We start from the raw sequence: 24,419 nt of genomic DNA, 5'->3' as shown, positions 1-24,419 counted from the left end.
TGTCATTTCCGCACCACATTTTTGTGACCAACTGGTTTTACTTCATCCAAAATTTAGTAGGGGGGTCGCTAAAGATGTTTTCACATCAAAATCACTGAGCTTCTTGAAAGGGTTCAAAGATAGGCATCACAGTTAGTGAGTTCTGCAAAACAGCACCTATACCAGGAAGGAGTGCTGATATGTGGGCTACAGAGCTTGGCAACTAGGCACTTCAGAGGGAGCCAGAACTATGTCTATAAGGCTCTGAGAGGAGATTGTAAAATGAATGAAGGAAAAATTTACACCATTATGAATGATTCCAGAACTAGAGAAAATAAATTCAAATTACAAGAAAAGAGATTTAGACTGTATTGAAAGCAGTTTCCTTTTACCCAGTATGTTGTTAATTACTTGAATAAGTTACCTCCACAGATAGTTAAGGCATCAGCTCAGGAATATTCCGAGGTCAGTTACCTAAGAGTAGTTAGGGTTTGGCTGTCACAGACTGACTAAGATGATTTGGAGGGGGGGGGAAACATAGATTGTTTAGTTTATTTTCTTAATATTTATATTTATTTAGTTTATTCATTTCATTTTGACCAGTGCAGCAAAAACCAGTGGCTTACTTGCACTGTATGGGAAACAAAACATACCATTTGCCTCCAACCTTTGTATAAAATTCAAATGATTTTGTTTTAGTTTAATTGGTATGTATATTTATAATTCTAAAACTGCATTTTACTATAATAGGAGTGCTCAACTGCATCTACCAGATATGAACAAAATATAGCATTCAGCAGATGTAAAAATGGATCAAGCATAAAATTTCCTGCTTTATCATGGGGGCTGAAAAAGTAAATATTCATGTTTCAATGGTTTTTATTATATGCTGATGTTTTAATAAATTGTTCACTGTATTATAGACTGGCTTTATGTTTATTCTGGTTTCATATTAGCTGGAAAATGCATGAACTAATATAAATTTCAAATGCAATAATTGAGGATTCTTTAAAAAATTTACTGTCATGACACACTAATACTTTGTGGTCTCAGTTTTCATGGCAAAATATTCTAATACAATATTGTAAAATAATGAGAGAAACTTACAAAAATATGTTTAATTAATCTTTGGGACAAAAATATTTTAAAAATTCAAAACAGACCTTCACCACATGTTGAACTTTTTCACTAGTTTCAGAAATGTCTGCATATCGATCACGTGATCGTTGTTCTCCATCTTCAAATCTAAGTAACGTGTCTTTTTTGCCATTTATACGTTGAATTAGAGGATCAGTACCCCACACATCAATTACCTTTTCAATATTACTAATGTTCTCTTTTGATTTATACACTTTCTCTTTAAGGTCCTTTGTAATGTCATGAAGTTCCTGAACATAATCAGCCAAATCTAGAATAAAATTAAAAAATATAATCCAAAAAAAATTCAAGGTAAAAATTTCATTAAGAACTAATTTTAAATTAATTGCACATGTACTCCATGGTAAAAGTAATTTATTCTAAAAGCATAAGATAACATCTTTTAAAGACAGGATTAATAAATATTTCATATAACAAATACAAAGTTAATTTCCGTTACAACTATTATTTTTATGAAAATTTTGCTATAACAAAAATATTTCTTGGTCCAGAAGACTTTGTTATTATTATTATTATTTTGCATGTCACACTTGACTGAAACAGTTCCGCATAAAAAAATTCAGTACAAGGAATTTTCTTGTACCTTCAAAAAAGTAAGGAAGATTGGATCTTGCCATGATGTACATCATGACCTCAAAAGGCATCGATCATACTGCATGATGAAGGAAATGGGGAGGATTTACTGAAGCTTTGCTCTGGAGACTAAACGTGGGTTCCACTACTTCAAGCTTCCAATAAGCAAAGTGGTGGTAATACACTAGTTGATGAGAATCATCTACCATCTATTATTACCTGATAACACAGAGGGGCGGCATTCCTCCATGTGGTGTGAGTGCCACACCTTGACCCCTGCTTGCATTGGTTCTCACCTGGGTGGTCACTCACATTGTGCTAGGTTGCCATGTTTCAGGATTTGCACATGGAGGTTATACCCAGGGTTACTAACAGTCCCACCATCATGAAGTTACAAGCAAAGGATTTGGCTGTCACAGACTGACTGGACTTCACCAAAATTAGGTCCACTCGACTTGAGTGTCACCTGAATCAGCATTATAGATTCTCAGATAGCAACACAGCTTGGCATATCCGAGAGAATATCTGCAACACCCTCAAGGACCATTTGTTTCATCGTGCTGTCATATTTAATAAAGTGTTGGATGGTTTGGTCTCTTTTCCTCTTCATTCTGACCAAGCGTCTTAGAGATAACCACTCTATGTGTTTGTTGCCACCAAAGTGACGTAACGGCTTAACAACAAGGTGTGCATGAGTGGATTTTAGGGAGGCAGGCCAACTGGACTTCTCCTAAATCTTCTAAAATAGAAAGATATTGGATCCATCAGCGTTTTATACTGAGTGTCTGATAACACATTGAACACCACTTCCCCTCTAAGCCCTGCTTGAAACCACAGATTGGTTTAAAAAATTTAATTTAAAATGAGGTCACAGATCCTACACAACAGCAAATCACAATTAGTTAGCATTTGTCCAATTTTATGGATATTAAAAACATAACTAAAAAACTTTTGCATGGCTCTTCATCACATATCTACTACTTCTGACAAGCAGGAATAGCTAATTAATAAACACCATCGCATAAATTATGTTGAAAATTGAAAGAAGCTCTAGATTAAATATTATTACAAATGTGGTACTAAAAATTAATTTAATATTAACAAAAAAGTTTCAAATATTTTTTTCTTTCTACTCAAATTATCATCATCATCATCATCAGCCATTTTCAATCCACTGCAGGATGAAGGCCTCTCCAGCAACTTTCCAGTTCCTTCTGTTTTAAGCACTGGCCATCCATTTACTACTTAAAAACTCATGAATTTCATCTATCCATCTCCGCCTTTGTCTTCCAGGTTTTCTTCTAGCTCCTCTTGGGTACCATTCTGTTATTTTCTTAGTCCATCTGTCATCATGTCTTCGAGCTATGTGTCCTGCCCAAGACCATTTTAGTTCTTTAGTTTTGATAAGAATGTCCTTTACTTGAGTTTGCTGCCTAATCCATGTGTTTCTCTTCTTATCTAACAGTCTGATTCCCAGTATAATTCGTTCCATTCTTCGCTGTGTAGTTCTTAGCTTCTCTTCCATTCTTTTGGTGAGTGCCCAAGTTTCACTTCCATAAGTCATGGTGGGGAGTATACATTGATTCATTATTTTACGTTTCAGACAAACTGGGATATTGCTCTTCAGTATGTGACTATATTTCCTGAATGCTATCCATCCAAAATTTATTCTTCTCTTGACTTCCAGCCATTTATCATTATTACAGCTAATAACTTGTCCCAGATAAGTATATGACTCCACTTTTTCAATTACTGCTCCTTCAATCATTATTTCCCTTTCCGTGGCATACTTGTTCATCATTACTTTTGTTTTAGCCATATTCATCTTTAGTCCAAAATCCTTACTAACTGTGCATAACTGATTAAGATTTTCCTCTAATTCTTTGGGATCATGGCTTATGACCACAATGTCATCTGCAAATCGTAAATGGTTTAGGTACTCTCCGTTCACATTGACTCCTTTCTGCGACCAGTCTAATCTTCTGAAAGCTTCCTGAAGGGCAGCAGTAAACAGCTTCGGAGATATTGTGTCTCGTTGTTGAACTCCTTTCTCGATTTTAAATTTGCTACTGTCTTTGTCTAGTCTAATAAAGGATGTAGCACTCTCATATATTTTCTTCAAAATCATAATATATGGAGTATCTATGCCTTGTCTTTCCAGTGCCCGAAACATTGCCTTATGCTGTATGGAGTCAAATGCCTTTTCATAATCCATGAATGCCAGGCATAATGGTGTTTTATATTCATTTGCTTTCTCCATTAGCTGTGATATTACGTGAAGGTGATCCATAGTTGAGAATCCTGTCCTAAAGCCAGCTTGCTCTTTCGGTTGATTCTCATCAAGTATTCTTTCTAATCTGTTAGTATTGACCCTTGTGAACAACTTGTAGGAAGATGGATTGCTACTTTGCAATCCATCTTCCCCACTGCTGGTATCATTCCCTCGCTCCTTGTATAATTCTCTATAGTAGTCTTCTGCTATTTGAATTATGCCTTCTCTGCTGTTTATAAGTACACCCTCGCTATTCTTCAGTTTCAGTATCATTTGTCTTTCTGTGTTCCTGCTCATGGCTGCTGATTTAAATCCTTTGTTTTCCTTTAATGCTTGTTCTACTTTTCTTGTGTTAAATCTTCTTATGGCCTCTCTGAGCCTTTTTCTAAGGCTTTGCATAACTCAGTATACTCAATTTTCTCCCTGTCAGTGTTTTTCTTGCTCTTCATTTGTCGTCTTTGGTTCATCATGACAAGTGTTTCTTGACTAATTTTTTCTTCTTTGGATTTCTGTTTCCCTATAGGTTTCTTGGGCTTTATCACTTTCAGAAAGTTGTAATATTCCTCGTCGATATCTTGGTCCTGAGCAGTCTGCAGAAGCTCAAACTTGTTCTTAAGTTCCAGTACATACTGCTTTTTCTCCTCCTCTGTTATTTCAAAGCCCTTTGTATTATTTACTCGAGTCAGTTTTTTCCTTTCCTTTCCTACATCTATATCAAGTGTACATCTTACCATTCTGTGATCACTTCCAACATTTACCTTATTCAGGACGGTAACATCATTCACAATATATCTTCTGTTAGTGAGGATGAAGTCGATTTCATTAGTTGTTAATCCATTTGGACTCTTCCATGTCCACTTTCTGTTCACCCTTTTCTTGAAAAAAGTGTTCATTACTGACATTCCTTGAGATTCTGTAAATTCCACAAGTCTTTCACCTCTTATTTCTTTCACCAATTCCAAAATTTCCTATAGTTCCTCTTTCTGCGCTGCTTTGCCTTTTTCCAACTTTAGCATTGAAGTCCCCCATAATAATAGAGTAGTGGGTTTTCTACTCATCTAGAAGACTCTCAATTTCAGTGTACATTTCTTCAACCTCTTCATCATCATGGCTCGATGTTGGTGCATAAATCATTATAATTTGTAGCTTGTACCTCTTAGAAATCTTGAGTATTAGTCTTGACACCCTTGGTGATGTACTTTTGAATTCCAAAATGTTGTTTTTAAAATCTTTATGGACCAGAAACCCAACTCCACCTTCACTCCTTTCACTGTTTCCATTGGTGTACAGCAGATTTCCACTTGAGAAACTTATAAGTGATTCATTTCTTCTTCTTCTTTCAGCCAAACCGATGATATTCCAATTCACATTTTCTAATTCCTTTTCCAGCTCTAATATCCTGTCTTCACCGATGAGTGATCGTACGTTATAACAGGCCAAGTTCAATTTCCGTGCATGGCAGCCTGGTCGTACCCAGAGATTCTTAGCACCCTCTGCTTCCACTCTGAACCTCTCGCTGCCGTAAGAGGGAGAGTGAGAGCTGCTGGGGACTGAGGGCCATTTGTATTGTTGTGCTCTCATTGCTGGAGGGTTTGGTCTTTTCCTCTTCACACTGACCAGGCGTCTTGAAGAGAACCACTCTACACGTTCGTTGCCACCTAAGTGAAGTAACAGGGCTTACCATCGGGAAGGTGTGCATGAGTGGATTGTAGGGAGGCAGGCCAACCGGACTTCTCCTAAATCATTAGCATTAGCATTAGTAGAGGCATTTGATGCAAGAAAGCAAGCTTATGCAGCATCAGCCAAAAAAAAAAAAAAAAAAACCCACTTCCACTTCACCCCTCTGTTCGTTCCAAATACCTGTCCAGCTGAGCCTTAAACTTATTTAGGCTATCAACCTCCACCACAAGGGATGGAAGTCTGTTCCACCAACCAACCACCCGCTGGCTAAAGGCAAATTTCCGCACGTCTATCCTACATCTGTCTTTCCTCAATTTGAATTTATGCCCTCTCAGGTGATTTTTCTGAGCTAGAGGAAGAATCCCATCAGCATTGAGCATGCTTAAACCATTCAAGGCTTTATACACCTCTATCAGATCACCTCGCTGGTGCCTAGTCTCCAGACACTGTAATTTGCAAAACTTAAGCCTTTCTTCGTAAGAGCACCCCTTTGTTCCATTCACTAATCTTGTTGCCCTTCTCTGTACTCGTTCCAGCAGCTCTACATCCTTCTTGAAATGAGGCCTCCAGACCTGTATACAGTACTCTAGGTGTGGCCTGACCATTGCCTTATACAATGGAATAATCACCTCCTTATCCCTGCTGGAAAAATTCCTGTATATCATTGACAATACTCCATGAGCTACTCTTGCAGCCCATCTGCACTGCTCAGAGAACTTCATATCTGCCTGCACAACCACCCCCAAGTCCCTTTCATTCTCTACCACTGTCAGTGTAGTACCACAGAGTTGATACGTTGCTCTGGGGTTGCTGTTTCTCATGTGTAGTACTTTACATTTGTCAATGTTAAACTTCATTTGCCACCTCTCAGCCCATCTGCTCAACCTTTCCAGACCCTGTTGCAGCAGCATAGTGTCAGTAGTGTCCTTGACAACCCTGCCAACCTTTGTATCATCTGCAAACTTGGACATTAAGCTTGATATACCATCATCAATATCATTTATAAATACAGAAAACAATAATGGACCCAACACTGAGCCCTGAGGGACTCCACTAATAACATTAGTCCACGATGAGCAGTGTCCATTGATTACCACTCTCTGTCTTCTCCCCCTCAACCACCCCTTTATCCATAGCAGCAATTTGCCTCCAATGTCACACTGCTCCAATTTGTGTAGCAGTCTTCCATGTGCAACAGTATCAAAAGCCTTTCTAAGATCCAAGTATATAATATCAAAGTTATTCCCTGCATCCAGTTCTTTTGTGACTGCATCATAATATCCAATCAAGTTGGTCAGGCAAGACTTCCCCTTAACAAAACCATGCTGTGTCTGAGCTATAACTGAAGTCTTGTCTAAATGATCCTGCAGTGCTTCTTTAACCAGTGCCTCCATTAATTTTCCTGGAACAGAAGTTAAGCTCACAGGTCTATAATTACTTGTGTCAGCCTTTGATCCTCCTTTGTGAATTGGGGTCACATTTGCACATTTCCAGTCTATGGGTACCTCCCCTGAGTCCAAGGAAGCTCTCATAATTATGGCTAAGGGTTTGCTTACTTCCTTTGCTGCCTCCTTTAATATAACTGGATAGATCCCATCCACCCCGGGTGCCTTTCTTGTGTTTATCTTCAACAGTTTCTCCTCCACTTTACTCCCAGTTAATTTAAGATTCTGTAGCTTACTGCTAGAGTTGAATACACCTCTGGCATTCCCCTTGCTGCATAACTCCTCATGTGTGAATGTCGATGCAAAATATTCATTTAGTTTGTTAGCTACCTGAGCGGGATCATCAACAGTTGACCCATCAATATCAAGTGGACCAATCTGATTCATCCCCTTCCTTCTAGAGTTAACATAAGTAAAGAACTCTTTGCTGTTTTTCTTTGCATCCCTTGCCAAGGATTTCTCGTAATCTGCCTTTTCCTGCCTAACCTCCTTTGTAACTTGGTTGCATATCAACTTGTATCTATCATAGGCTTCTGTGTCATGTGTTAATTTGTAAGTATCCCATGCATTTTTCTTCTCTGCCATATGCCTCATTAGTTCATCTGACATCCATTTTGGCCTAAACCTTGAACAATATTTCTTAGTTGGTATGTAAAGCCTAGTAGCTTCCAAGATAAGTTCTTTGAATGCTTCCCATTTTGAATTTGCTGTTGGTAACATCATCAGTTGGTCCCACTGTATAGAATTTAAATACTGTCTCAGTCCATCGTAGTCGCCTTTACGGAAGCAAATCTTCTGTAACAGAGAGATATTGGATCCATCAGTGTTTTAGGCTGAGTGTCTGATAACACACAGGATACCTGTTCCCCTCTAAGCCCCTCTATTCAAATAGTATAATTTAATTTCACAGTGCGTACTACTTCATTGATCTTTTTTAATTTCAAACTTTGCTATTTCAAGATCCCTCACAATTTGCATGTGCTACTATTCTAAGTGAATTTTCAGATCTAAAGGGTATCATTTTCTGTTGCAGTGCATGCTATCAGTAGTTGACACTATTGCAGATAACAACAATATTGCATTGAACAATGTAACTTCATTTCATTTTTCATTTAAATTACAGGAATTGCGTCCGATGGTTTGTCTGTGCAAATACCAAATATTGCTCAATTTTTATGTGCAACTGGTTGTTTTTCCCATGAATTTTAAAGAACTAATTTTAATTTGGTGGTCATGTCTGTACATACTCTAGAGCAGTGGTGCTCAATCTTTTATGTTGAAGGGTCACACTGGGATTTTTTGAGAATACATGGGCTGGATAAGGAAAGTGGTTTAGTATTATACTACTTGTTCCGTAAAAGCAAATGAGGTTGCATGGGGGTCTTCCTAAAAAAAATAACTCAATTAAGCAAATAAGTAACATTTAAGTTTCCTAAGAAAATGTTTTAAATTTATATTTCATTATGAATATCAATAAAAGTAAAAAGAAATTTTGCTATTTAAACTTCTAAAAATGATTTGTATATATCAAAATATTGGGGTTCATGCTTATATCTGAACAGCCTTGAAGGCTCACTGATATTGTGCAAAGCTATAATGCTATAATCTAAAATTTGTATCTAGGATGTCTAGCATTTTTACTAGCAATAATTTTCAATCTTTTACAGACCATGTAAAATCTTCTCAAGAGCTAGACCTGGCCCGTGAGCTGTACTTTGAGCAGCTCTGCTCCAGAGAAAACATTAAAAAATTTTTAACATTAAAGCTATTAATGTGTCTTGTGGTATCTGGTACCAACGCATAACCAGCAGATCCTTTAACTTCTGTAAGGTCCATGGTTGAGACACTGCAGATTGGAGTTGCTGTTCCAACACAAACCACAGATGCTCGATGGGATTGATGTCTGGGGAATTTGGAGGCCAGGGCAATATCTGCCCTGGCCTCCAAAAACCAGTCTCGAACAATCCAGGCAATGTGGCATTGCACGTTATCCTGCTGAAAGACAGCACCGTCAGAGGGGAAGACCATTGCCATGAAAGAGTATACCTGGTCAGCAATGATGTTTAGTAGGTAGTAGATGTCAGAGTGCCCGGCACATGGATGACTGGACCCAGGGTATTCCAGCAGAATATTGCACAAAGCATGACATTGCTGCCACCGGCTTGTTTTCGTCCCACGGTGCATCCAGGCGCCATCACTTCCCCAGGTAAATGATGTACACGTACCTGGCCATCCACATGGTGCAACAGGAAACATGATTCATCAGACCAGACAACCTTCTTCCAATCATTCAAGGTCCAGTTTCGATGCTTGCATGCCCATTGTAGGCACTATCGCCAGTGAACCATGGTTAGCAAGGGCACTCAGAGTGGTCTGTGGCTACGCAGCCCCATTTTCAGCAGGGTTGTGACACATTACTCCCATTACTAGCATTCCAATTACTGGTGAGTTGCACCACAGTTGCCCTTCTGTTGCCACATACCATCCGGGAGAGCCTTTGCTCACCTCAAGCATTGATGAGCTGTGGTTGTCCAACACCTTGCCGGCGGTTCATGGGTTTCCCCTCCTCAGACCACTTTTAGCAGGTACTAACCATGGCTGACAGTGAGCATCCCATCAGCCGTGCCGTTTCGGATATGCTCTGATCCAGTCATCTGGCCATTACAATTTGGCCTTTGTCAAACTCGTTTAAGTCCACTGCCTTTCCCATCTGAAGAACAAGAGTAATACTGATTAACCAAGCTCAGTATCAGGTGTTTTTTATACCGAGTCCTGACCCACGCACACACTATAATTCATCTGCAGTTGCTTTGATTTGCATAACAACTTGCTGGTCATAATGTTTTGGCTCATTGGTGTACAGTAGGAATAAGCAAAAAAAATAATTAAGCAGTTATAATTTTTAGAGCTGCTTTGTTCTCTCTATATTATAAGGATAATTTATAAACTCTTACCTCCACTCTTCCAAGTAAATCGTTCTGCTCCACGAAATAGGCAAGTCTCAATATTTTTCATTTGCTTCACAATAAGAGCTAACTCTACATCATTTACTTCTTGTTTGAGGCTGGTATACCAATTTACTACCAGCTGCAAAAAAGAGCTGTATATCTGAAAATCTTCAGATTTTTCATAGAGGGCAACAGCAGCACTAGGAAGATCAGCCTTCTCTAACCTCAACATATATTTTACTTCTCTCATTGCAATTGTGAGCTATTTATAAATAATTTTTATTAAATGATAAGTTATTCTTAAAGAGCTTGTTTTAATAAATAAATAAAGCATAAAAAAATTAAAATCTAATAAAATTATTGATTTAAAATTTTTTCCCAAACATTTCTAAAGAGGATCTGTTAACTCATTAAATAATATATGGTAAAAAATGTAAAAAAAAAACATTACAGAAATGCTCTAGAAATAGACAAGCAAACTGGTATAATAATTCTAAAATATTCTTATGAACAACAGTTGCTGGATTTTGCAGACTCAACTCAGTATGAGACTTCTATTTTTATTTTTAATGTAAAAATTTGGACATGTAATATAAACAGGCAATTATTTTATTTATTTATTTATTTATTTTTTCGCAAGGCAAGCATTTAAAGCTTGAGTATCCACAGAACTAATTAGAAATAAATCATCATTCTATTATCCATAATAGAAGATACATGGTCATCTAGGTGTTGATCACATTTTTTTGGGACTGAACTGAATTCCAGAACTAGGGGTTATAAATTCAAATTACATGGGTTGAGGTTTATTTAGATTAGATTGTAAAAAGTTTTCTTTTAGCAAGTGAGTCATTGATTGCTGGAAGAGGTTTCCTTCACAGGTGGTTGAGACTAACAGTTTGAATAAATTCAAAGATCAACTGATAGTTACCGGTGTGAGGAAGGAAGGAAGGAAGCATATAATTTGCATTTTCTTATCTACTTGGTTTTTTTTTTGCCAATGCAGCAAAAGCTTGTGACTTTCTTGCACTATATGTCAAATACTATTACTGTTACTACTATTACTTCAATGCATTTAATCTCATAGAAATAAAATATGAATAAAATAAGAGTAACAAAAATAAATAAAAAACCCTTTTTACCTAAAGAGATGATTATCGAGATGATTTGTCCATTTGACATAGATGAAAAGCCTTCTTTCTTCACATACCCTTCATCACCACTTGGAGACCCCTGTGAATTAACTAGTGAGCATAACAGGAAATGAGCCTGACACTGCTCTTGCTGCTCTCTCCCATGAACTGTGTTGTTGTTATTGGGTTTTTAGGAGCATCAGCAACTAAGACCATATTGCTCCAGAGATATGCGGTGGTCATTCCCTGACCTTTCCGCATCCTCCGTATTTGGTGGTCATGGGCTCAAACCCCGGTCTAATCAAGAGGCGTGTGCTACACACTGCTGCTCCTGCCCACCTGGCTACGGAGGCACCATGAACTGTGAAGACTACTGTGAGGACTTATGTCACTACTGTATATCGTATATGTGTCAGTTGTCATTTTGTTTATTTAAGTTTGTCATTTCGTTTATTTAAGTTTAATGTTCTAAATCTCATGGTACACTATCTTTGTAATATAATTTGTTTAATGCCAGTTCTCGTCACCTTAATGTAAATTGTAAATTAATGGTACCCTATATCATTTAATGTCATCTTGTTTTGTTGTTTAACGTCTTATGTTCTTTGATGTTTTTAATGTTTTTTTAACATCTCTTATCTGTAAACCCATGGCCTTTTGGCCATGAAGGGAAAGTTGCAACACTACTTAACCTTGTAACCAGTTACAATAAAGTGTTGTTGATTGTAATGCTTCATCAAAACAAGAAGTGCCCCACTCAAGAGCACACCCCACACTTTGGGAACTTTTGCTCCAGAAGGAAAGGGATGAATCACATTGGGCCCACAGATATAAATGGTGTAATTATTCATGATCCTCCTAGTTTACTGAAAAGATAAATAAATATTTTGCATATACATTTACCTGTGAAAAAGCTTTCATTGATGGGGATAGCAGAAGTAAACTAAGTTGTAACCGGGAAATAAATGATAATTGAGAAGAAATTGGAGGAGAAACTGTTGAAGTTAAAAGTAAAGAAGGTATCCAGGGCTGATGGAATCTATTCAGCTATATTAAAAGAAGCAGCAAATGAAGTAAGGGCATTTGCTCATAATTATGGGGGCATCCTTTGGATTCAGAGGAGGTCCCTATATATTGGAGATGTGCAAATATTTCTTCATTTCACAAAGATGGATCAAAGGGAGAAACAAGTAATTACAGATCTGTAAACTTGACTTGTGTTACAGAGAATATAATGGGATCACTGATTAAAGAACTAAATGAGTATTTTGCATCTACATTCGCATATGAGGAGTTATTCAGGGAGGGGAATGCCAGAGGTGAATTAAACTCCGACAGTGAGCTAGATGATTTTGTAATAACTGAGAGCAAAGTGGAGGGAAAATTGTTGCAGATAAACATAAGAAAGGCACCTAGAGTGGGGGTCTATCCAATTATATTAAAGGAGCCAGCAAAGGAAGTAAGCAAACCTTTAGCCATAACTATTAGAGCTTCCTTGGACTCAGGCGAGGTACCCATGGATTGGACATGTGCACATGTGACCCCAATTCACAAAGGAGGATCAAAGTGCAACACAAGTAATTACAGACCTGTTAGTTTAGCTTCTGTTCCAGAGAAATTAATGGAGGCACTGGTTAAAGAAGCACTGCAGGATCATCTAGACAAGACTTCAGTTATAGCTCGGACATAGCATGGGTTTGTTAAGGGGAAGTATTGTCGGACCAATTTGATTGGATACTATGATGTGGTCACAAAGGAACTGGATGCAAAGAATAATTTTGATATCATATATTTGGATCTTAGAAAAGCTTTTAATACTGTTGCATATGGAAGACTGCTGCACAAATTGGAGCAGTGTGGCATTGGAGGCAAATTGCTGTTACGGATAAAAGGATGGTTGATTGGGAGAAGACAGAGAGTGGTAATCAATGGACACTCTTTGTGGACTAATGTTATTAGTGGAGTTCCCCAGGGTTCAGTGTTGGATCCATTGTTGTGTTCTGCACTTATTAATGATATTGATGATGGTATATCAGGTTGTTTGTTATTTGGCTTTTAGGAGCATTAGCAACTAAGGCCATATTGCTCCGGGATATTTGGTGGTCATTCCCTAACCTTTCCGCATCCTCCGTATTTTGTGGTGATGGGCTCGAACTCCGGTCTAATCAAGAAGTGTGTGCTATGCACTGCTGCTCCTTCCCACTTGGCTATGGAGGCACCGGTATATCAGGCTTAACGTCCAAGTTTGCAGACAATAAGAAGGTCGGCAGGTTTGTGGATGATACTAATGACAGTATGCTGCTGCAACAGGATCTAGAAAAGTTGAGCAGATGGGCTGAGAGGTGGCAATTGAAGTTTAACATTGACAAGTGTAAAGTACTGCATATGAGAAGCAGTAACCCCAGAGTAATGTATTAACTGTGTGTTACTACACTGGCAGTGGTAGAGAACTGAAAGGACCTGGGGGTAATTGTGCAGGCAGATATGAAGATTTCTGGGCAGTACAGATGATTTGCAAGAGTAGCTCATGGTGTCTTGTCAATGATATACAGGAATTTTTCTAACAGGGATAAGAAGGTGATTATCCCCTTGTATAAGGTCAGGTCACACCTTAGTACTGTATACAGGTCTGGAGGCCTCGTTTTAAGAAGGATGTAGAGCTGCTGGAACAAGTACAGCGAAGGGCAACAAGGTTAGTGAGTGGATGGAACAAAGGGTTGCTCTTATGAAGAAAGGCTCAAGTTTTGCAGGTGCCTAGTCTCCAGACACTGGTTTGGAGACTAGGCACCTGCGAGGTGATCAGATGGAGGTGTATAAACCTTGATTCCTCCCTCTCTCTTTTTTTTTTTTAGACTGGTGCAGCATAAGCCTCAAGCTTCCTTGCACTATATAGCTAATAATAACAGTAATAATAATAATAATATTATTATTATTACTGTTATTAATAATAATGGAAGACGTGCTGAGAAAGCTATCCAGTAAAATCCATTTGCTGGATTTACTAAAAGACATAGTACCAATAAAGAAGCAAATGGAAGTCCTAAAGACAGAAGTAGAAGATATAAAGAAATCGATCTCATTTGTCTCAGATTCCTTTGACAGAATACAAAAAAGCATAAGCAAACTACAGGACGCCAACACAGCAATCGGTAAAAGAATTGCGGAGCTGGAAGCCTCATTCAAGCAAAATGAGGAAAATTCCAACTTGCTTAACATAAGGATAGACTCGATAGAGCAGCAGTTGTTGACTGCTGCTCATGCTCGATAGAGCATGACTTTTGCGAATAACGTAGAAATTGTAGGATTAACTGGATTAACAGGCCAAGATCTAGAGCTTGTTATACAGCAGCTAGGACTTGCATTGAAACTACAGAACAACAAAGAAATAGAACACTATTACATACCAAACAGTAAGAAAACAAAAGACAAGCCAACACTAATTGTGAAGTTTTCAAACCATGTGGCAAAGGAAAAATGGATGAGAAAGGCAAAGGAGATCCGACTAACAGCAAAGGACATATATCAGAACAATAGCAATAGCCCAATCTACATAAATGACCACTTAACAGCCCACCTCAAGCAATTGTTTTGGGAAACAAAACAACTAACAAGAACTCACAGTTACAAATTTTTATGGCTAAAACATGGCAAAATTTATGTGAAGAAGAATGAATCTTCAAGAGCCATTAGAATTCAGAGTTCAAAGGATTTGCAGTTTATAAAATAGACTCTTTTATTGTGAATAATTGAAATTTTCAGAAATCTAGATTTAAGGTAAAATTAAGACATCAGGTATGCTTTTTGAGGAATCACAGATTTACAATTCACCTTTACATTTTATAAATAATCAAAATATTCAAGCTCTTATAATTGATAAAAAACAATTCTTTATGGTAGCTCTAAATATCAGGTCACTAAGAAAAAATTGGTTTAACTTCTTGCAATATATAAATCCAATGAAAGAATTTATCTCTTGTATAGTTTTAACGGAGGTTAACATAAAAAGTGAGGAAATTTCCAATTATAACATACAAGGTTATGATAAGGTCTATATATTGAGAGAGTTGAGAAGGGGTGGAGGAATAATAATATACTATAGAACATGCTTTAGGGCAATACAGGTTTACCACTTAACTCAGTCTTGTGAAAACTGCTGTGTCAAATTATTAGGAGAAGACTCAGAAAACACATTCATGATTTGTGCTTTTTACAGGCCACCATCAGATTCAATAAACAGCTTCCTAATAGAATTAGAAAACATTATTTTGCAATGGGACGACATACAAACAGATAAGACCATACTAGTAGGAGATTTTAATATTAATTTACTAGCCGATGTAACTGATAATGTGATACCCAGATACTCTGCAATCTTAAACAATTATGGATTTGAACATACCTTAATTGGAATAACTAGACAACAAAGGATGGAGGGTAATAGAACAGTCAGCTCTTGTTTGGACCACCTAATTACAAATATCAAGTTGAAGTATGCTAATTCCTACATACTATTAAATCAACTTTCAGATCACAGAACATGTATACTAATAGTAGATATGTATTCAAAACAACACCCATGTGAAGAAAAAAAATTAACTAATGCTATGAAGAAAAATTATTTATCAACAGGGAAACTGAAACAGAACATAGGAACCTTGTGAATACAAGAGCAAGCATCATACACAACAAATGTAAATGTGTTTTCAAATAAGATAATACAAATTATAAACAATTCGAGGTTTAATACCGAGAGAAAAGTTAATCACACAGCCAACAACACAAACACTGGGAGTAGCAGGATTAAGCTTAGGAAACCTTGGATGACTAAAGAAATAGAAGAACTAATGGTACAAAGGGATAAATATTACAGGCAGTTTAGAAATTGTCCATCAAAGAAAGAACATTATCACAATTATAAAACACTCAGAAATAAAGTGACAGGTATGATAAAAAAGCAAAAAAACACTTATTACAATCATCTTTTCATGGATAAGCAGATAACACAAAAGGATAAATGGAGCATTATAAATAACATGTTAAGTACAAGGAAGAAAAAGTCAAGGGGAAACCAAATTAAAACACTAGTAGAACAGATTTCTGGTGCAAACAAACAATATGAGGCTGCAAATAGGTTTGCCAAAGCTGTATTAGATCTCAACAGATATTTAATACATTATTGCCAAAATTCCTTTACTCAACAAGATAGGCTTCCTCAGATAATGAACTCTTGTGTAGTCTTAGCTCCACATTATACTGAGATTCTTAAAATTATAGAACAATTAAAGAACAAGAAATCTTACGGACTGGACTGTATTACAGTAACCGAAGTAAAGAGAAACAAAGAACTGTTCTCTGTTCTCTTGGTAGAGCTAATAGCACGGATGTTAGAGTCGGGAAGCTATCCTACAAACTTACTGTCATTTAAGATAATTCCTATATATAAAAAGGGACCACCAGATGACTTTTGCAACTACAGACCAATAACAATACAGTCAGTTTTAAATAAGATAATAGAAAATTATATATTTTTCCATATAAGCAAATATTTACATCAATATGGACTGTTAAACAGCTCTCTATTCTCATATCAGAAGGGCAAGAGCACACAGACATTATTAGAGAACTTAATAGACTCTCTAAACTTACATTTAAACAACAATAACTTCATATTGATTTTATTTATAGATTTGACCAAAGCTTATGACCTAATTGATATCCCAATATTGCAACAGAAATTACTGAAATATGGAATAAGGGGAAGACTCAATCAACTACTAGCAAATTATTTAACCAAGAGAAAAATAACAGTAGAAGTAGAAAATACAAAGGGGAAATCTTATAATGTAAAGAGAGGAGTACCTCAGGGCACTCATGCTGGGCCAATCATGTTCAACATCTATATAAATGACATATTCGAAGTAATTAAGAACTCCTTTATAAAAATTTATGCAGATGATATAATCTTATATACAATAGGAAAGGACCTAACAAAAATGGCAAATGATTTACAACAGGATGCAATACATTTACAATCTTGGCTGCACGATAATAAATTAGCACTCAGCTTTGAAAAAACTAAATTTTTGGTAATAAGGCCTCCTCATCAAACCTTGGACATTCAACCCTCTATCAAATTGCACAAACATGATTGCCTACATGAACAGAATTTCCAGAATTGCGAATGTCTAACTGTGGAAGAAGTCTCAAATCATTGTTACCTTGGGTTATGGATCGACTACAGTCTAAGTTGGATAATGCATATAACAAACTTGTACAAAAAAATGAGATTTTATGTGTACTTTTTCTACTACATTAAGAATAAGTTAAATCTTAGAACAAAAGTAACCTTATATTATGCATTAGTGGACTCCCAACTCAATTATTTAGTAAATATATGGGCACGAGCAAATAAAACAGAAATAAGGGCAATAGACAACTTAATGAATAGGATTCTGAAACTTTTAATGGGGACAAACTCTTGGAATGACCTGAATAAGAGAAGGCAATTTTTGTTGAAACATAAAATATTGTATCCAGTTCAAAAACTAAAGTTAAATCTATTCTTAAAAAATCTTAACACTATTTTTGAAGAGTCGAATCTGCAAAGAAATGTCTCACATAATTTAAGGAACCCAAAAGCAATTACTTTGCCTCACCCTAGGATACTAAATAGATTTGGAGATAGGCACACAATGAATGTAATAAACAACTTGTTGGCTAGCATTGATTTCAGGCTCAGGAGAAGTTATCCCATCTCCAAATTAAAATTCCTAATAAGAAAATTCTTGATACTCAATGACACAGTAGATTAGAATTGATATGCAGATAAACTACCTCTGTTTACAGTGTGGAATATACTATGTGTAGTGACTTCATAGTCTTTTCTGTAAGATAACAAATTTGTACAAAACTTGTAAAGGAAGAACTACAACTTGTTGTCAAGAAATTTACTTTTCTTAACAAGTTCATTTATTGTAAACGAATTCTCTTGATAAATAAAATTGTATTGTATTGTAAAAAAAAAAAAAAAAAAAATAATAATAATAATATTATTATTATTATTATTATTATTATTAATAATTGCTGAATGTTATTCAAACAGGCCTCTGGGGTTGGGTAAATTCATATTGTGATTTTAAATGTTTCTCGCCAACCAATAATAAAATAAAACATGGAATCTGGAATTTTGAAAACTGTGTTTACTACTATATATTTAAAATAACTTGACAACTAAAAAGGATAAAATACATAAAATATATATATATACATAGAATAAAATACATTAAAATACCGAGTTTAAAGCGATAAAACCGACCGTAGCTTTCGAAGGCTCCTACCTTCTTCCTCAGCAGTATCCTTGTACTGCGGTGCATCTTAAGTACCAGCAGGTTTACGGTCTAAATCACGTGTTTATCACCACGTATTCTATTCTCCTATGTACTGGGACCAGAAGTGGCTCGGGAGCGCGTCATACGAAATCGTTCATCCCTTCTGAGGATTGTAGCCTCAAAGAGGGGATGAATCCGCAAACCTTTGTCTCTATTAATGTTCTCTGTTGAATTAATACGCAAACTCTCGAGCCACTTGCGGTCCCAGAACCTATGTGCCCGATCAGTGATGATAGCTTCGTCCAGGGAGATCTGGTGTTGCTTCTCCCAAAAATGCTCGGCCACGGCGGACTTGCCATAATCTGCATTTCTTATTGCTCTTGTGTGCTCCCCCAGACATTCTTTGAGATGGCGCTTTGTTTCCCCTACATAACATTCTCCACAATCCGGGCATTTAATACTATAAACGACTCCACTAGCATTCTCTTTTTGAATGTGGTCTTTTACTTGTGACACGATTGTGTGCAGCTTCTGGCCTGGAATCTGCACAAAACACGTCTGATAGTTTCTTAGTACCCTAGTTATATGCTCAGTTAAGCCCGGATAGTAGGGTATGTATGCAGTGGCTATTGGAGTGAAAGGCTCGCCTCTTCTCTGATTTTCTCCAATATACTTTTGTATAATCCTCTGGGGGTAGCCACACTTTGTAAGATCCGCCGTGACGCATTCATATTCTTTTTTCCTTTCCTTGGAGGTACTACAATGCGATTTTGCCCTATCTATTAACGTTCTGATCACACTGTTCTTATGATGATTGGTCTGGGCAGAATTATAATGTGAGTACTGGCCTTTACACATCGGTTTCCTATAAACTTTAGTTTTTAGTTGTTGGCCTTCTCTACAGACTGTAACAAGATGACAGTATTGTGGTCTTACCAGCAGAAAAAGGCAGACTAACGGTGGTCCTTGATAAAGAAGCATATCTAAGTAAAGCGTTAGATCTATTGAATGATCAAACAACTTATAAAGTTATTCAAAAAAGCCCATTGATGAATTTGGAATGTCAGGTAAATAGAATGATTCAGAGTTGGCTAAAGTCCAACAAAATTTCTAAAGAACAGTATTGGACATTGCAAGCTACAGGGAGCCAGATACCAAGATTTTATGGCTTACCAAAAATACATAAAGTGGATATGCCACTTAGACCTGTAGTTTCATTCATTGGCAGTCCCACATATGTCTTGTCTGGTTTCCTGGCCAAAATACTGTCTCCATTAGTAGGAACTTCCAAATTCAGCATCAAAGATAGTAAAGATTTTGTGCGCTTCATAAGAAGTCACCACATAGAAGAAAATGAAGCTATGATATCTTTCGATGTGACATCGCTTTTTACGTGCATTCCTATCGACCATGCGGTACTTTTTGCCCACATGGCCTTACAGAATGATACCACCTTGAGTAGCAGAACGCAATTAAACATAGAAGATATTTGTAAAGGTACAGAACTATGCCTCTCAAACACTACCATGATTTTTGGTAATATTGTGTATAAGCAGGTTAACTGTACAGCCATGGGCTCCCCCATTAGCGTGATTATAGCTAATGTAGCTATGGAGGAGCTCGAGGCTAGAATATTTAATGGTCGAGATCTCCCTATGCGCCCATGGAAGAGATAGGTCAATGATACATTCTCAATTATTCAAAAGGGGAGTGAAAATGAAGTGTTGAATTTTTTAAATGGCTTCTCCCCATTCATACAATTTACCTCGGAGGTAGAGGAAGAAGGATTTTTGCCGTTCTTAGATGTATTGGTCTGTAGAGAAGGCCAACAACTAAAAACTAAAGTTTATAGGAAACCGATGTGTAAAGGCCAGTACTCACATTATAATTCTGCCCAGACCAATCATCATAGGAACAGTGTGGTCAGAACGTTAATAGATAGGGCAAAATCGCATTGTAGTACCTCCGAGGATAGTAAAGAAGAATATAAAAGGCATCATGGCAGATCTTACAAAGTGTGGCTACATCTAGAGGATTATACAAAAGTATATTGGAGAAAATCAGAGAAGAGGCGAACCTTTCACTCCAATAGCCACTGCATACATACCCTACTATCCGGGCTTAACTGAGCATATAACTAGGGTACTAAGAAACTATCAGATGCGTTGTGTGTAGATTCCAGGCCAGAAGCTGCACACAATTGTGTCACAAGTAAAAGACCCCATTCAAAAAAGAGAATGCTAGTGGAGTCGTTTATAGTATTAAATGCCCGGATTGTGGGGAATGTTATGTAGGGGAAACAAAGCGCCATCTCAAAGAACGTCTGGGGGAGCACACAATGGCAATAAGAAATGCAGATTATGGCAAGTCCGCCGTGGCCAAGCATTTTTGGGAGAAGCAACACCAGAACCAGATCTCCCCGGACGAAGCTATCATCACTCATCGGGCGCATAGGTTCTGGAACCGCAAGTGGCTCGAGAGTTTGCGGATTAATTCAACAGAGAACATTAATAGAGACAAAGGTTTGCGGATTCATCCCCTCTTTGAGGCTACAATCCTCAGAAGGGATGAACGATTTCGTATGACGCGCTCCCGAGCCGCTTCCGGTCCCAGTACATAGGAGAATAGAACACGTGGCGATAAACACGTGATTTAGACCGTAAACCTGCTGGTACTTAAGATGCACCACAGCACAAGGAAGCTACCGCTGTGGAAGAAGGCAGGAGCCTTCGAAAGCTACGGTCGGTTTTATCGCTTTTAACCCGGTATTTTAATGTATTTTATTCGATGTATATATATATATATATGGAGTTCAAATATGCTAAGCCCTACCCAGAAGAAGGTCATGTGCGCCGGAAAAACCACGTGTAGCCAGTGTCAAAAGCCTGAGTCTCTCACTGTGCAGTGTGTCAGCTGTGCACTTAGCCTAGGGGCATGCTGCGTAAATAATCTCTCAAAATTGTCAGCTTCTAAGAGAAAATCGTACCTGTGCCAAGCGTGCAAAACACCTGTACATAAGAGGGTACCACCAAATAGAAGGGCGAAAGGAAAGGAAACGCAACCTAATAACTCCACTAACATAGATAAAGCGAAGTCTCTTTCGGTAACCAACGCTGGCAACAGTCTTGTCAGTCCTGCAATCTTATACAGCTCACCGAATGCTGTAACTGTCAATGAAATTGAATCTGCATGTGAGGTGCCACCCAGCGTCGAAGATTCTATGTATGGCAACGTACTATTAGCTCGTAAAACAGACGACGTTATGCCGGCAAAAACACCCAGACATAATGAGAATGACAAAATAGCCGCTGAACACAGCCAACCTTCCGTGTCTACACTAATATCTGGAATGAATTTTGATATTGGGATAGAGCCTCCCGTGAATGGGTATTACGATGCTAATGTCAATGGCAATGTTACAGCCTCCATTAAGCCAGGTACGTTTCGAGCGCAACTCTACAGAAATCAATGCAGATGGCGGCATACTAGTGATGGTATTGTGTATGTCAGCCAACATTATAATGAAACCCTGACTGATACTGCATCTAACAGTGGAAATACTATTGTAAGAGTAAATTTAAATGAAGACAACCAAATAAATCACAGCGTGAGTCTAGACTCCCCAAGTGAAGTATCGAACTTGGCTGCTGAACCTTGCCTAGGAACAAAAGAAAAAGCGGAGTACCAACAACCAGATAATACTATATTCCTTCGCCTAGACGACCAAAAACTGGAGCTCATCGCGAACGAAATAAGGCATCTAATAATCAACACTCTAGACACTCAACTAATGTCTCTAGTCAAAGCCAAATTATTAAAACTCTCTGAAGATCACGACAATCAGGGTACGATGGCGAATACCCCTAGGGTCAATTCACACACATCATATCAACCAAGGGTGAGGTCACGTAATGGTCATGATACTAAAGGCACCCAAAACCGTCAACACATGGTTTGGTTTGGTTTGGTTTGGTTTTGGTTTTATTGGCGCATTAGCTACTAAGGCTATAATGCGCCAAGACCATGTCATTTATAAAATAATTTAAACTTTCAGTGACCTAATTAGTTAGGTCACTATGTCAAGAAGTATAAGAAAAATGTAAATTTTATAAACGAGTAAAAATATTTATTGACTTTAAAAATCTAAAAATAGCAGACACATTGTCATTGTCGGATAAAATCTGACTGAGTCTATATGGCTCAGTCAGATGATTAAAAGCGGTAAGACGGATACTGCTAAAAACTGGACATTCGATTAAAATGTGTCTAATTGATAAAACTGTGCCACAAGACTCACACATAGGAGGGTCATCAGCCCTCAATCAACACATGGCGAGTTGTGTTCAATCAGTTCCAGAAGCTAGTGTTATCAACGGTATAAATCCTTCGCTAGAAATTGAAACTCAGAATTGGCAGCATTCTAATCTCTCAGTACCTCATGAGGATAAACTTAGCACAAGCAATTCATGTCATAGAACGGAGAAGTTAAGTCTCACACCTGCATCGAGTGACTGCTGTGTGAATAATATCATTTTTCCCACATTAAATAACCCTAATGCGGTAGGTCCTAAGGCCAGATATCTCTACACAAACCAACCAACTGAGTTTCAGAGAGACCACTTAACTCATATGGGAAAATGCATCGACAGATCCACAACAAATAATCCAGTGGCAAATTGCGTCAATGAAGACGTTACTCAGTGGCCGTATCAAGAAGCTAATACTTCATATACCAGTCTGCCGGATTCCCCGCCAATCCAGAATGCTATACACTGTCTCAGTAGCCTTATGCCGAATAGATTGAATAACAAATCATATGGGAACAGAAATGAAATTTTCTTCAAAAGAAAAGTTGTTCAAAGACCTCCCGTCCCTTCCTACACATCTAGTCGTAGCGGGTACAGCCGAAACAACTCCATCTTGGCAGCTGGTACACAATACCCTACCAATAACAATTATAGTAGATTGTCAGGTGCATCATTCTCCTCTCGAATAAAACCCATGATCACAAGACCCATCCAACAATCTAAAGCAATCTTTGTTTCCCGAGTCGACCCTCAGACTACCCCAGACCAAATTGTGTCTGAATGCCTACGACTCATGAATATAACTGTAAGAGTCACCCTACTGAAGAGGGCAGCCACATATGCATCCTTCAAAATTGAGTGTGACGAAAAAGATATTAATAATGTTGCCGCCACTTCCTTCTGGCCAGTGGGAGCTCTCATCAGACCTTTTTATCACAACGGCCAGCCGAGATTAAATCTACCTCGCTATGTATATCCCAGTAAGCCAACCACAAACTCACAAGTATGACGCCAAAGGAAGGAAACCAGACCATCGCAGAATATATGTACCCCGTCAGTTACACAGGATACTGAACCGCTACCAGATCGCCATTCAGATGTCAATCGAATTTCTACAATAGTCACTACCTGACACATGATACAAAGTAAGACTATACCCCGTAGAAGACCTACTAGAACACAGATAAAACCATTATCCATGGGGAAGATCTTTTATCAGAATGTTAGGAGCATACGAAACAAGTTGGACACATTGGAACAAATGCTCTTGTCACGGTCTGCTGATGTTATCTGTCTTACAGAGACCTGGCTCCAGCCACATCAAGAGTCTCTGGTCGCTGCTGACGCTGCTGGATACAATGCCTACTTGAAATCCAGATCTGTAGCGAGGGGTGGAGGAGTAGCCCTGTTTGTATGTGACATAGCACTTCAAATAATCTCGGTCGCCTACTCAGATTCAGAGTTTTATGAGGCATTACTCGTCACTCTAAAAGTCCACTCAGCACTCTTGGATATAGCAGTCGTTTACATTCCACCTGTTCCTAGTCTAGAAATGATAAACAATGTAGTAGACTGGCTTCTCAACAAATTACATGT

At 37.8% G+C, this 24,419-nt stretch overlaps 1 protein-coding gene across 1 annotated transcript; it reads left to right on the top strand.

The window, feature by feature from the left end:
- Positions 1 to 19,592: 19,592 nt before the first annotated feature.
- Positions 19,593 to 20,192, top strand: LOC150076714 (uncharacterized). Its single transcript, XM_090386624.1, has one exon. It carries the CDS (start codon positions 19,593 to 19,595, stop codon positions 20,190 to 20,192), a length of 600 nt encoding a protein of 199 aa, XP_090242750.1.
- Positions 20,193 to 24,419: the final 4,227 nt, after the last annotated feature.

Source organism: Mastigoproctus giganteus, chromosome 12, assembly GCF_048544385.1.
Source record: "Mastigoproctus giganteus isolate SK-2022 chromosome 12, ASM4854438v1, whole genome shotgun sequence".
Taxonomy (NCBI): Eukaryota; Metazoa; Arthropoda; class Arachnida; order Uropygi; family Thelyphonidae; genus Mastigoproctus; species Mastigoproctus giganteus.
This window is presented reverse-complemented; position numbering and strand designations above follow the sequence as displayed.

Coding starts and splice junctions, on each gene's coding strand:
- LOC150076714 (XM_090386624.1), top strand. CDS start 19,593: ATGATTCAGAGTTGGCTAAAGTCCAACAAAATTTCTAAAGAACAGTAT.